The sequence below is a fragment of the Hippocampus zosterae genome, chromosome 6 (assembly GCF_025434085.1).
Source record: "Hippocampus zosterae strain Florida chromosome 6, ASM2543408v3, whole genome shotgun sequence".
Taxonomy (NCBI): Eukaryota; Metazoa; Chordata; class Actinopteri; order Syngnathiformes; family Syngnathidae; genus Hippocampus; species Hippocampus zosterae.
Window position 1 is genome coordinate 20,757,131 of NC_067456.1, and position 12,405 is coordinate 20,769,535.

Here is a 12,405-nt window from a genome sequence, read left to right on the forward strand (position 1 = left end):
TTAGTACTTTTTTAACACATTGTACTTTACATCACAGAAATATTGAGGTACAGTAATCCCTCGCTCTAACAACGTTCATCTTTCACAGCTTTGCTGTTTCACGGAATTATTTTTTTGTGCAGTTTTTTTTGTTTTTTTTTATACTGGACGGTGTTCTGCATCCCGATTGGCTAAGGGTCGGTAGACTAATGTCAACAGTCTCTGCGCCTGCCTTGTACAGCTTGCCAAATTTTTCCATGACATAATCACACAATGTCGTCAAAACCTTCTGTACAGTATTTCTAAAAACTGTCAGTTGTTTGTAAGAAAATGTTTTTCTTTTTAATGCTTGGCCCTGAAAAAAAGATTTCATCTCTGGTTTCATTCAGGACAGGATTGTATATGTCAGTGGTCACCAACATGGTGCCCGCGGGCACCAGGTAGCCCGTGAAGACCACTTGAGTAGCCCGCCAGTGCCTGGACATTGTGATTTGCTAGTAGAAATTATGATTTAAAAATGCAAACATTGGCAGTACTGTGAGACATTTCGAAACACGATCAAAGTCTGACAATTTAAATCATCAAGTATTAAAAATAACACATCCTCATATTATTGAAGGTATTTTGGACAAATATGTTATTTCAGACGTGTATCAATTTGGTAGCCCTTCACACAATCGGTACACATGAAGTTGCTCTCACCCTCAAAAATGTTGGTGACACCTGGTATATGTGATAATTGTAAAATTTTTTACAATTATTAATTAATATAATTATTAATAATTAAAGATGACTATTTCACGGATTTCACTTATCACAGGTTCTTTTTGGAACGTAACCCCCGCGATAAATGAGGGATTACTGTGTACTCAAAATTATTCATATGGACCATGACAGACTTTGTTCACAGCAACAGCAAAACCATTTGCCAAGAATAGTTTTTTCCCTTCCTGCTCAACAATGTTTAAAATGGATTGTAACATTTTATTGTGCCAATAGAAATTGATGCACGATCCACTTTGGATCCCAAATCTTGGCACTGTTAAAGTCCAGTAATTAGCCTTGTAGGGTACATAACCGGTATATGACCGCAGAACTTCTTTCATGTGTATACTGTCGAAAGGGTTCTCGGCGCAGTGATGAGGAAGCTCTGGAGGAACAAGTAAAGAAGATGGGTGAAGAGCTGAGAGAAGTCAAAGAGCTGTACGCAGCTGAGCGGGACAAGACGCACAACAGTAAAGAGGAATTGCTACGGATGCACAATCAGGTACGTGTTGAAAGTCAGGTTCATCACTTGTGCACGGTTAAGTACAATACTGTCCAAACATTTTGTTTTAATTACATTTTGAAACGGCTCAGGAGGATTTTATAAAGTTCGTTCCAGATATGGTATGAAGGAACTGTAGTGGAATCATAATGGCACCAATTGCCTGCAAGATATTCAAAACCATCAAGTAGCTGGCAAATTAACAAATGAGCATGAACACGATGCTTCATGAACATTTCAGTTGTTGTTGTGAAGGTCTGCGCTGTACGGAGTGACATTCAAGTTATAAACCCTCATTTTAGCATGGATACAGCAAGCAATGTACATGTGCACATTCATTGAAAGGCGTGTACAGTCGTGTAGACGTCTGTCTTCAGAGTTTTACAGAATTATTACAAAACAAACAAATATACAAATCAATGAAATTATTGCAAATTAAAGAGTAGATATATTTTTGCATATCCAACACTGTCTCTCCCTCCTTAAATATCTTGCACCATGCACAAATTAACGGGTGTGACTTTCGACATCTTCTACCACAATGCTGCAGTCAAATTAGTCTACATACCACATTTTTGTTTCAAAAAACCTCGATACACATTGTGCCCTTTCTGGAGGACGAATCATTTTGAAGGGTTTATTCATTTCATCAGCAGGGCCCTGAAACACACAAATATCGTGTGATTAAAAACGTTCATTGTACTGAGTACTTCCTCTGGAACAAACCTGATTCACATTCAGTTTCATTTATATATGTATACAGTAATCCCTCGTTTATCACGGGGGTTACATTCTAAAAAGAACCAGAACGAGGTGAAATCCGTGAAGTCGTGAGCTTTATTTTTTACAGTTATTGTACAATACTAAACTATGTATACAATGAAACCAAAGACCAAAACCTGTTGTCAGGCCCAAGCACAAAAAAACCCCCCAAAGTTTTCAACAAATAACTATAATAGTTTTTGGAAATACTGTACTGTCGACACGCGGTCCCGTCGACGCGTTCGGATTTAAAGGGTTAAAAGCATTAAAAAAGCTGCACTACAAAATCTGTGAAACAGCGACGCTGCGGAAGGTGAACTGCGTTAGAGTGAGGGATCACTGTACATTTTTTTCAATTGTAAGAGACATTTTGAGACCCCACTATATATGCCTGTACAGCAGTGGTGTCAAACAGGAGTTTGATCAGCCCCGCGGGATAATTTAAAAGTGAAGAAAAAATGCATAAAAACACAGAATAACTATTTTTCATAAAATGAAATTCATGTATTATCCGCTACGGGGCACACCGTTTTCTCTTTAGTATGAAAAGTGTAGGCAGGGATTAAATTTTGATTTTACCTACATGCACATGTGTAAACGGTTTAAAAATTCCTTTCTTTATAAATTTTGTTTAATCTTAAAATGCATTACTATATTTTTCACTGCCAATTGTTAAAATGTTGTGCCTTTGTACAATCAGTGGGATCAGTTGCAATGCATATATGTGAATGATCAAAGTAAATTGCACATTTGTCTAAGGAAATCTAAGGTGTTTCATGAAATGTTTTGTAAAAGATATGTTCATTAAATGTCAACATTTTCCAAATTTTCTTGTGCTTAACTATACCAAAACAAAGCAAAGACATGATATTTTGGTTATTTATATCAGAGTGTGGCATAATTCTAATGGTCCGGGCCACTTGACACCTACCGAGGCCGTATGCGGCCCACAATGTGAAATGAGTTTGACACTGACACTGTGCAGCATGTACATGACATTGGCACATGTGCATGTGAATGGTTAGGGGCGTTTAAACATTTACATGTACATGCCACATGGGTTTGACAGACTATGTGACAATGTCATGAAAACATTGTCCATAAAACGAGAGCTCGTGTTCATGTAATTTTCCCATCAAACCTACAGATGGCGCTGCTCTCAGTAGAAATGTGTTCCCTCCAAGAGGAGTCTGAACGGATGAGGACCATGGCAGAGGCCCGAGAACCCAGCGAGCAGCTTCAGAGTGCCATTAAAGACAGAGATGATGCCATAGCCAAGTAGGGACACCACTGGGATTTTATCATTTTATGCTTATTATTTGTATTTTAAGGAAAGGCCTTATTAATTTAACATGTGCGGCTTGATTGTTACTCATTAATTAGTGGCATTTTACAGTGGAATTTTCAGGATTTCACCCTGCAAGAAAATAAGTATCTACTATCTAACCCCTTTTCTCTCTTTGTGTGAGGCGTTCATGCTTGCCATCTTGTCACTGTGCGTTGTGTGTGTCTTCCAGGAAGAAGGCAGTGGAGATGGAGCTGGCCAAGTGTAAAATAGACATCATGTCTCTAAACAGTCAGCTTCTGGATGCCATCCAGCAGAAGCTCAATCTGTCACAGCAGCTGGAGGCTTGGCAGGTGAGTTGTCTCGATAGAGATGTTTCAGTTAAAACCTTGTTTCATCACCTCCGCACCTCCCTTTAAGACCACATCACTTGGCTCGCTCTGTGGCAAAAATATGGCAAGAAACACACAGAAAATCACTCACTTAAGCTGGGTACACACATGTTGATTTTTGTGTGTGAACCCACACCTGACAACTAAAATAATCCTCCAGTGTGTGTTTATTGCTTTGATTGTGTGTCGTGTAGTCGACTCAAGATGTGCAACACCCCACAAATAATGAGATCATCATCGAGAATTGCACACAACAAACGAGCCATCTGTCACAGAACCAAGACTCCGAGTGGCAGTCGTTGTCGAAAAATGCAAGGAAAAACAAGGAGTATAACACCAGTAGAATACAAAATAAAAGGCTTTGCTGACTTTTACCAGGAGAGAATATTCAGAAATTATTCGTACCCTATGTGTGTACCCTGCTTCAGAAGCACACCTTTTTTGTCTTTGCGTGGCCGTGGTCACACTGGTTTTGTCACTTCCCCCTCCGTCCTCCTCTGTAACTAGCGGCTCTTTCCTCTCTCTTCTCCCTGCCCGCAGTTTGCATCCTCAGGGCTCTTTACAGTTTGGCTCTTGTGGTTTCTGATCTAGTGGCCTTTCTCAGCCTCCGTACCACCCTCTCTCACCCTGTGGTACAACCCCTCCCCCTACACCCCTCCTGCCTTAGAGGTGAGCCGACCTGCACCGTCCCATCATTCCACTTTGCACAAACCCTTTCATGTCACGCTGAGCCATTCCACGCCATGGGGAAAAACGCACATCCCAGCTGAAGCTATTGACTGTCAGTGAGGACTCACCCATCATTCTGTGTTCACCTATCTCCACTGTTCGTGTACCAGTAACCTTGACAACGGGGGGTTCTAACATTGGGAGCCAGGTGTTCAAAAAATGTAGCCTGGATCAAAATGACCCGCATCTTGAAACCCTGATTTTGTGATCCCAGATCAGGTAATCTGTTTTACTTTTATGCTGGGTTTTATTTTTCAAAGCAACAGTGGACTGGATCACCCTAATCGAGGTACACCTTTTTCAAGATAGGCAAATTCAGAGTTCTAAATCCGCAGTCCCCAACGCCCAGGCCATGGACCGGCACCAGTCCGTGGGTCATTTGGCACCGGACCGCAAAGAAAAAATAAGTAGCTTATTTTACTTCCGTTTTATTTATTTCAGAATCTGAAAGATGTTTTATTTAGAAAATTACTGGATTCCTTTTTACCTCAGTTTACAGTTTGTCACTCTTGATGCAGGTCAAGGTGCACTTCTCAGTCATGTGATAGGTTACCGCTAAAATGAAACCCGGGAGCTTGCAAACTGAGTAATAAAACAAACGTCTTTGAAAAGTCTCTTTGGGAAAGGGAAAAGGCCCAGCCAGGAGCCAGAAGAGGAGCCTATGGACTTTCAAGAAAAAGGTTACATTTAATAGACGGTATCAGGAGTCCTACTTAAGATATAGATTTATTTATTAATGGCGGCGCGGACAACCGCAGCGGCTCCTCTTGTTTTATGTTGATGGAGAAGAAATGTCATCTGTGCTGTATGATCTGTGTATGTATGAGACGATATATCACAATGTGGGCTATGAGCACGGTAAAGAACAGCAGGTAGAAGAGCCAACACGGTCACTTGAAGTGTTGTTTAATTTTGAGAGCATTCAATTTTCTCAAAACAAGACCTATTATCCAATGCGCTCTATATATGGATAAGTATTCTGATTTCTTGAATGTAGTATTTTAAATGTTCAAAAAGCGCTTTCTTACCGCTGCAGCAGTTGTGAAAGCGCAATATAAATAAAGCTGTGTTGGATTCTAGTCCCATAGGCGTCGCTCCCTCTAGTGGAAGCATAACGTAACTGCAGCCATTATTGTAGCTTCTATTCTATGCATCTGCGCCCGATATGTGAAAACGGTTTTCAAATTGGCCATTCGTTGAAGGTGCACCTAATATTCCGAAGCGCTTCACAGTGTGGTAAATACAGGACATGGAAAAAAATAAAGATGAACTTGTTGATTTAATTCCTTAATTCTAATTGGACTTGGAAAAATATTGTTTGACCATTTGTGAATTTTGTCTTCCCACTCCTTGTGAGAGGAGAGCAAGCTTTGCAAAATGTGCTGAACATGAAACAGTTGGACATGTGCATGCAAATGTTTGGAGAAGGACAAATGAAATTGACCTGTCTAGGTCACCGTTTGGGAATCATGTGCGGAAAGAAAAGTTGAACTCAGGAGAGTGATCAGAGCTTTCTGTGCCTCACCACAGGACGACATGCACAGAGTGATTGACCAGCAGTTAATGGACAAGCACCAGGACGAGTGGCGCTCCGCCCCATCCTGCGCATCTAGGTCGTCCAGAGCTCTCGGCGCTCAGTCCTCCAGACGAGCGCTATGCCTGTCCGACCGGGACCGAAAACTTTTCTCTTTTTTCAAAAAGAACTGAGCACAGGAGACGGACGTGATGCCGGGAAGTGTGGAGAAGAAGGGCGACAGCACAGCACAGGTGGACACGATGTAGCCAAAGACGGGCAACGAAACACACACACACACAAATCGAAAGATGTTTGAGCATTTATTCCATGTCTTTGATGTCCATGTACTGTGGCGTACGAGAAGCGTTTTGTTTATATTTTTCTCCCCGCTGCTGCCTTCCGCAACCGTATACTGCATATCACAAGTGAGGCAAAAATGTGCACTTGTTGTAGATGCGTACCACGATTGCTATTCGTGACACGCTAGGTGGTTCCGAGTCAAATGTGATAATGTCACAATTTAGTAGTGACATGCGGCACGCCGTTGTTAAGCAGTGTGGAGTTTTGTCATACCACAAGCATTTGTTGACCGACTAGTATGCCAAAGTTGTTCCACTAGTGAAGACAAAGACCATATAAGTACATGGCCCTCAAGAGGATATGGACTAAATGTTGAAATGGTTTGTCATAGACTGAGGTTTGGGGGGCTCGGCTTGTACTTTGCACTTTATCTTTCCCAGTGCTCCTTGTCCAATTCGGATTGGCTCACAATGCCACATTTAGTAGATCCTCTGCTAAATGGCGACTCATAGGACATGATCAGGGTCCAAACGTTTACTTCTACTGAGGAAGCTTTCCTTGTAGTGCCTCTGAGCCATCACTTCTTCCCACTGCCAAGCCTGTTAGGGGCCTAATGCTGCACCAATGCTCACTTTTTGCATTCCGGCCTCAAGTCAGGCTAAGGACACAAAACCTTTGGCGCAGCGCAGCAGCTGGACCAAGGTGATGCTCGCGTAACAGCACCGACTCTTGCTTGATTGCTTTCAGAGCTTATTAGTTTCTTTGGGAGATGTTAAAATACACCCGAAAAATATCACGACATGTCACCAAGAAAAAAAATCAACCAAAAGTAGATACCGTGACCCCGGCGTATTTGCGGTTCGGCAATCACAAATTCACCTATGAGGGGATTTTTGGGGAGAAAACTATCCTGGTATGTGCTGGAAAGTGAAAGCCATGTCTTGTGTGGAAAGAAAGAAAGAAAAACAGAAAGAATGAAAGAAATACATTGTTTTGGCGCCATCTTGTGGTATTTTGGAGCCAAGCAAGTACACTGAAGTGAGGAGAGCCGCTTCATTTTCAGGTTCGCCTTTTCTAATAGAAATTAAGTTGTCTCTTGCGGAAAATTAAGTCAATGACAAATATTTTGGGGTGGCCATCAATGACTTCACAGATATCCGCATCAGACGTGGGGGTTCACTGTACAGGTACAATGTAATGATGATGTCCTCATCTCGGTTTACTTGCTCAGTGTGAAATCGGGCCTGCATAATTGGACACAAAACCATCCTGCTACTGTATGAATGCCAACAGGTGGACACACAGTTGAAGTCAGGAATGGGCAACTTAAATGATGGAGGAGCGTGGGGGGCGGGGGGCACAATTGTTCATCATGCTACTGAGGAACCACATAGGAAGGACAACGCAAAAATGCCATTTAGAATCAGAACAAAATGTTTGCAAATGTCTGTGTTTTAGTGATATTTGAAAGCTCAAATGCATTTAAACGAACCCCTTCTCAACTACAAAGGCTTAAAACACAAACAACATTTTTTCCCCCTTCTTGCAACAAAATGTCCACTCATAGATGGCACAAAAGTGCTGACCGGCATTTTGTGGATGTGTTTGAAGAAAAACAAACTCAGTCAGAGATGTTCATTGTATTACAAGGTGCATGTCTCTCTCTCCAAATTAACAGGCAAGCTCAATCAAAGCCACCATATGCGTTTGTAACGCCATTATGCGTTGGATGGCTATATCCATAAATTTAAAGTACACACATTTAGTAACTCCTCATGCACCTCCAACGGACTGTCAGCCGTTCTTGCGGGGTAACAAAATTGCTGTGTGTGTACTTTTTAGCAGTGGCAACTTGAGTCGCAATCGTTCATGGCTGATAATGTCTCTAAGTAAACTCGTTGGACAGGTTTGCGTTTAAATTTGTTGAAACATATAAATCTGATTCCTATTTCACCCAAAAGACATAATTGCCTTGAGCTAATTTGGTCCTGGTTGCTCTTCTTCTCTGACGAAGAAGCACGGTCTTGGTGTTGAAGGCACTTCTGAGTGACATCTGCCATCCAGTGGTCCATCCATCCATCCATCCATTTTCCGAACTGCTTGATCCTCACTAGGGTCGCGGGGGGTGCTGGAGCCTATCCCAGATGTCTTCGGGCAGTAGGCGGGGGACACCCTGAATCGTTTGCCAGCCAATCGCAGGGCACACAGAGACGAACATCCATCCACGCTCACACTCACACCTAGGGTAGCCTGCCACGCATGTCTTTGGAATGTGGGAGGAAACCGGTGCACCCAGAGAAAACCCACGCAGGCACGGGGAGAACATGCAAACTCCACACAGGGAGGCCGGAGTGTGAATTGAACCCGGTACCTCTGCACTGTGAAGTCGACGTGCTAACCGCCATCCAGTGGTGAATATTCTTATTCCGACTTAAAACTGCTCAGCTCCACTTTCATTTTCAAAAAAAAAAAATCGAGGGCCACGCCAGGCAGGTGTTGGCGTGGACCGACAGTTGCCCATCCCTGGTTTACATGTACTTTCAGCCATGCGGTGGCAGAGAAAAAAATTCTCTGCCTATCACTATACATCACTGGCATCAGTGAAGATAAAGAACAGCTATTTCTAATGATCACTTTTGTGAAAATGAAATTTGGTAATTTCCCGCGGCAGCTCCACAAATGATTTTTCTCATTGGCATTCTTGCACGTTGTCATTTTCTGTTTTCGCTTAAGCGAATGTGCTCACAAAAGAAATTCACACTGACAAAAGTCCAGTGAAGACTTGAATGCTCAAGATTTGTGTCAAAACAAGCACGCTGAAGCTAGAACAGCGTTTCCCTGGCGGAGGTAGTCATTGCCAGAGCTGGAAGGCAAGCCTTCATGTTGACCTCCGACATTTGAATGAACCTGCGAGTTTCACATCCCTGATGCATGCATCATTTACGTGTCGATGAGAAAGACACGCTACTCAAATTTTAATTTTTTTTCTAGGTAACCAAATTCTTCCAATGTTTACGTGAGCGTGAGAAGGAAGAAGGACAAAAAAAATGTTGCATCTCATCTCATGAGATGATGCGCCGACTTGAAAAAGATGCTTGGTAGACACTACTATTTTTTTAGGGGGGACGGGGCAAAGTCTACCTCCATCCTCTCAGCTTCAATACTTCATGAGCACTTTGAGTTCTGACTAAGCTGTCGGGCTTCCGTTGAGGTGACGCGTGGCGATGTGGATGAGTGTGCGCCACCGTGATGGCTCTTCTTTTTCCGTAAGTGTGTGCAGATGTACGTGTGAGCGTGTTTAGCTTATGCAGCTTGTGCAAAACCTATGCAGAGATGTCATCTCAGCCGGTTGTTTGAAAGGAGAAACCCAAAGACGGATTTATATACACATATAAACACATGATAAAAACAAGGCTGATTAGGCCTGGATGAAGTGAATATTTATAATGAAAAAAATCCATATCTTTTCAATTTAAAAAAAAATTGGCACAGCTGTAAACCAGTTTTTTTTAAAAATGGGTTTTCTTAGTGTTGTGTATATTTTAGGGATTGCTTGAGGTGTGTCAAGAAAAACTGTAGTCCACCTACATTGTATGTTTATCCTCACTAGGGGTTGGTGGTAGGGGGGTGCTGGAGCCTATCCCAGGTGTCTTCGGGCAGTGGGCTGGGGACACCCTGAACTGGTTGCCAGCCAATCGCAGGGCACACAGAGACGAACAACTACACTCCCATCCACACCTAGGGACAATTTTGAGTGTTCACTCAGCCTGCCATGCATGTTTTTGGAATGTGGGAGGAAACCGGAGCACCCGGAGAAAACCCACGCAGGCCGGGGAGAACATGCAAACTCCACACAGGGAGACAGCAAATTTCAAATGGTCCCAAAATGTATTTTTGACACTGATTTAAAACAAAAAATCATAATAATAACTTTTTTTCAGCACATCATGTTTTTGAGATATTTTCATTTTTGTGTTTTGAAGTTTGGCCTATAAAAGCTTGCACCATACACATTTTACCATGCATTGTAATTTGTAGATATGATATTTCATAAAGAAATTAAACCTGTTGCTGAATCTGACCTTTCATTCATAATATTACTTAATCAATTACTATATTACATTATTATTATTATTAAAAACAGGAAGTGCTAGAGAAAAAATGAGGGAAGATTCTGAATCGGAGCAAAAAAAAATATTTTTTTAAATCACTTGGACAAGTACACCTCTAGATCGGATTTTCTTTTTTAAATTGCTGACCAGTGTTCTTGCATTTGTTGAAGCCAGTTGTATTTGAAGAAGCTGACTGCTTTAGCTAGGCCATGACTTCTTCCTCTGCTTAGAAAAGCTGCTTGTTGACTTTCTTGAGTCATCTTGGGCACTGACGTCAAAGTGTTCCGGGGCCACAAGTGTGCGCGCATGTGTGCTGGGGAATAAGAGAGATCATCAGTGTGGAAGTGAATGATGAAACCACAAAGCACACAGGCTCAAAATTGAATGTCTATAATTTGCGATACAATCATCTTGCATGTTTTTTTTCCATTTTCTATTTTTATTTTTTTTTTTGCGTCTTCTTTCTTTAAATAGTAGTTTAGGTATGCTATGTTAACGGTGTGATGTCATGTTAGTGGTCGAGAATGACAATGGTAGCACCCTCCTGGTGGAATTCTGGTTTCTGTCTGCTCTCTTTACATTGATAAAGCCATTCATGATGACTCTTTGAGAGTGCCTTATTTAAAAAAAAAATCAAAAATACACTGTTGTTGATGGGCATGTATGTTACAACACAATGAACATGTGAAACGTTCAAAAAATAAATGCCAGTCACTCTTGCCATCTGTTTCCGAGCACTCCATGATGTTTGATTCACTTGTGTTTTTGTTGTTTCCAACACTGGGAGAATGTTTGCTTCATTTATATAATGTTCAAAACTTATTTCCGGACTGTTTTGTGTGATGAGTAACCAAGTGGGTAATTGTGAGTATGACACAGGCGTACCATTGACTTTGTTTTCTACTGCCTGCGTGTCTACTTGCCGTTTTTGGTGGGCCGATTGTGCTCTGTGTGACAATTTCCTTTCAGTACCCACTAACCGCATTGGTTTCACTTAGCAAACACTTCCAACTATTCCAAATATTTCACATTCACTTTTCAGAGAAATGTGTTTCTGTCATCAACACATAACCATCTGCTTAAACGCATTGTGTGAACCACAGATTTTTTTTTCGTGGAGACAGTCTCGACATCAGGGGTGCACACACAACCTTTTTTGACCGAAGATGGACTGGACTTTTCAAGCAACCTACCTCCCATGATTGACCCGTTCCCGCACATGCACGCATGTGTGCGATATAAGGCAACAGCTGTGATTGCAAGCTTCAATTGCAAGCTGCTGACCGCTAACAACTTCCGGTGATGCATGTCACGCGCTGCCGTAGGTGAAAGGTGACTTGCTTTGTTATATATATATTTTTTAATACTTTTTTTTTGTGTGAAAGTGAAACTGAGAGGCTGCTCAGGGTGCAGTGTGCACTAACATAAAAATACAGAATATGAATAACGCGCACACACACACACACACACACACACACTTTTTTTGTTTAGTTTTTTTAATCAATTTCCCCCGAGACTTCCGAGATCGACTTGGGGCCAGTTCGTGGGCCGCCAGTCGACCATGATCGACTGGTTGGGCACCCCTGATTATAAGAAACTATCACAGAACAACAAATCGACATTGGTGTGAAAAAAACTGAGCCCACCATAAGCCATTCATTTTCAATACCGCTCGCCCTTATCACCAGAGCTTCTCCCTGATGACTTTAAGCAACGTGTTGGGTACACCCTTGATTGGTCTCCATCCAATCGCAGGAGCCCATGATAAAGGCCATCCATGTCCGTGCCTATTTAACAATGTCATAGGCACGAGTGTGAACACGAAGATGGCACCCTGGTCAGAAAAATAGGCTACATTGACATATGAATTTCAAACAACAATACTGAAACTGGCTCATGGATCACACGACTGGTTCACACTCAAGAGGTCATCAGTTCAAATTTTAGCTTGCTTGCCCACCTTCCAAAAGCAATTAGTTACATATACGATGAAGACCCGAAAAGATGGCTGGGCAAACATGAATTGTAGTAACAAACCAAAACTAATGTAAATAAGTTATTTG

General features: G+C 41.9%; 1 protein-coding gene across 2 annotated transcripts in view; it reads left to right on the plus strand.

Annotated features, from left to right (window-relative positions):
• bicdl1 (BICD family like cargo adaptor 1) overlaps window positions 1–11,062 on the plus strand; it is a 41,947-nt gene extending 30,885 nt beyond the window's left edge. The window contains exons 7-11 of one of the 2 annotated variants that reach the window (XR_007962725.1): window positions 1,103–1,246; window positions 3,156–3,286; window positions 3,526–3,646; window positions 4,226–4,354; window positions 5,945–6,086. Coding sequence is in view for 1 of the 2 variants with exons in the window: in XM_052068235.1 (XP_051924195.1) it covers window positions 1,103–1,246; window positions 3,156–3,286; window positions 3,526–3,646; window positions 5,945–6,121 (573 nt within the window). In the remaining variant the exon portion in view is untranslated. Of the gene's footprint in view, window positions 1–1,102; window positions 1,247–3,155; window positions 3,287–3,525; window positions 3,647–4,225; window positions 4,355–5,944 lie in introns of both variants that reach the window. The other variant, XM_052068235.1, reaches the window with a different exon arrangement.
• Window positions 11,063–12,405: the final 1,343 nt, after the last annotated feature.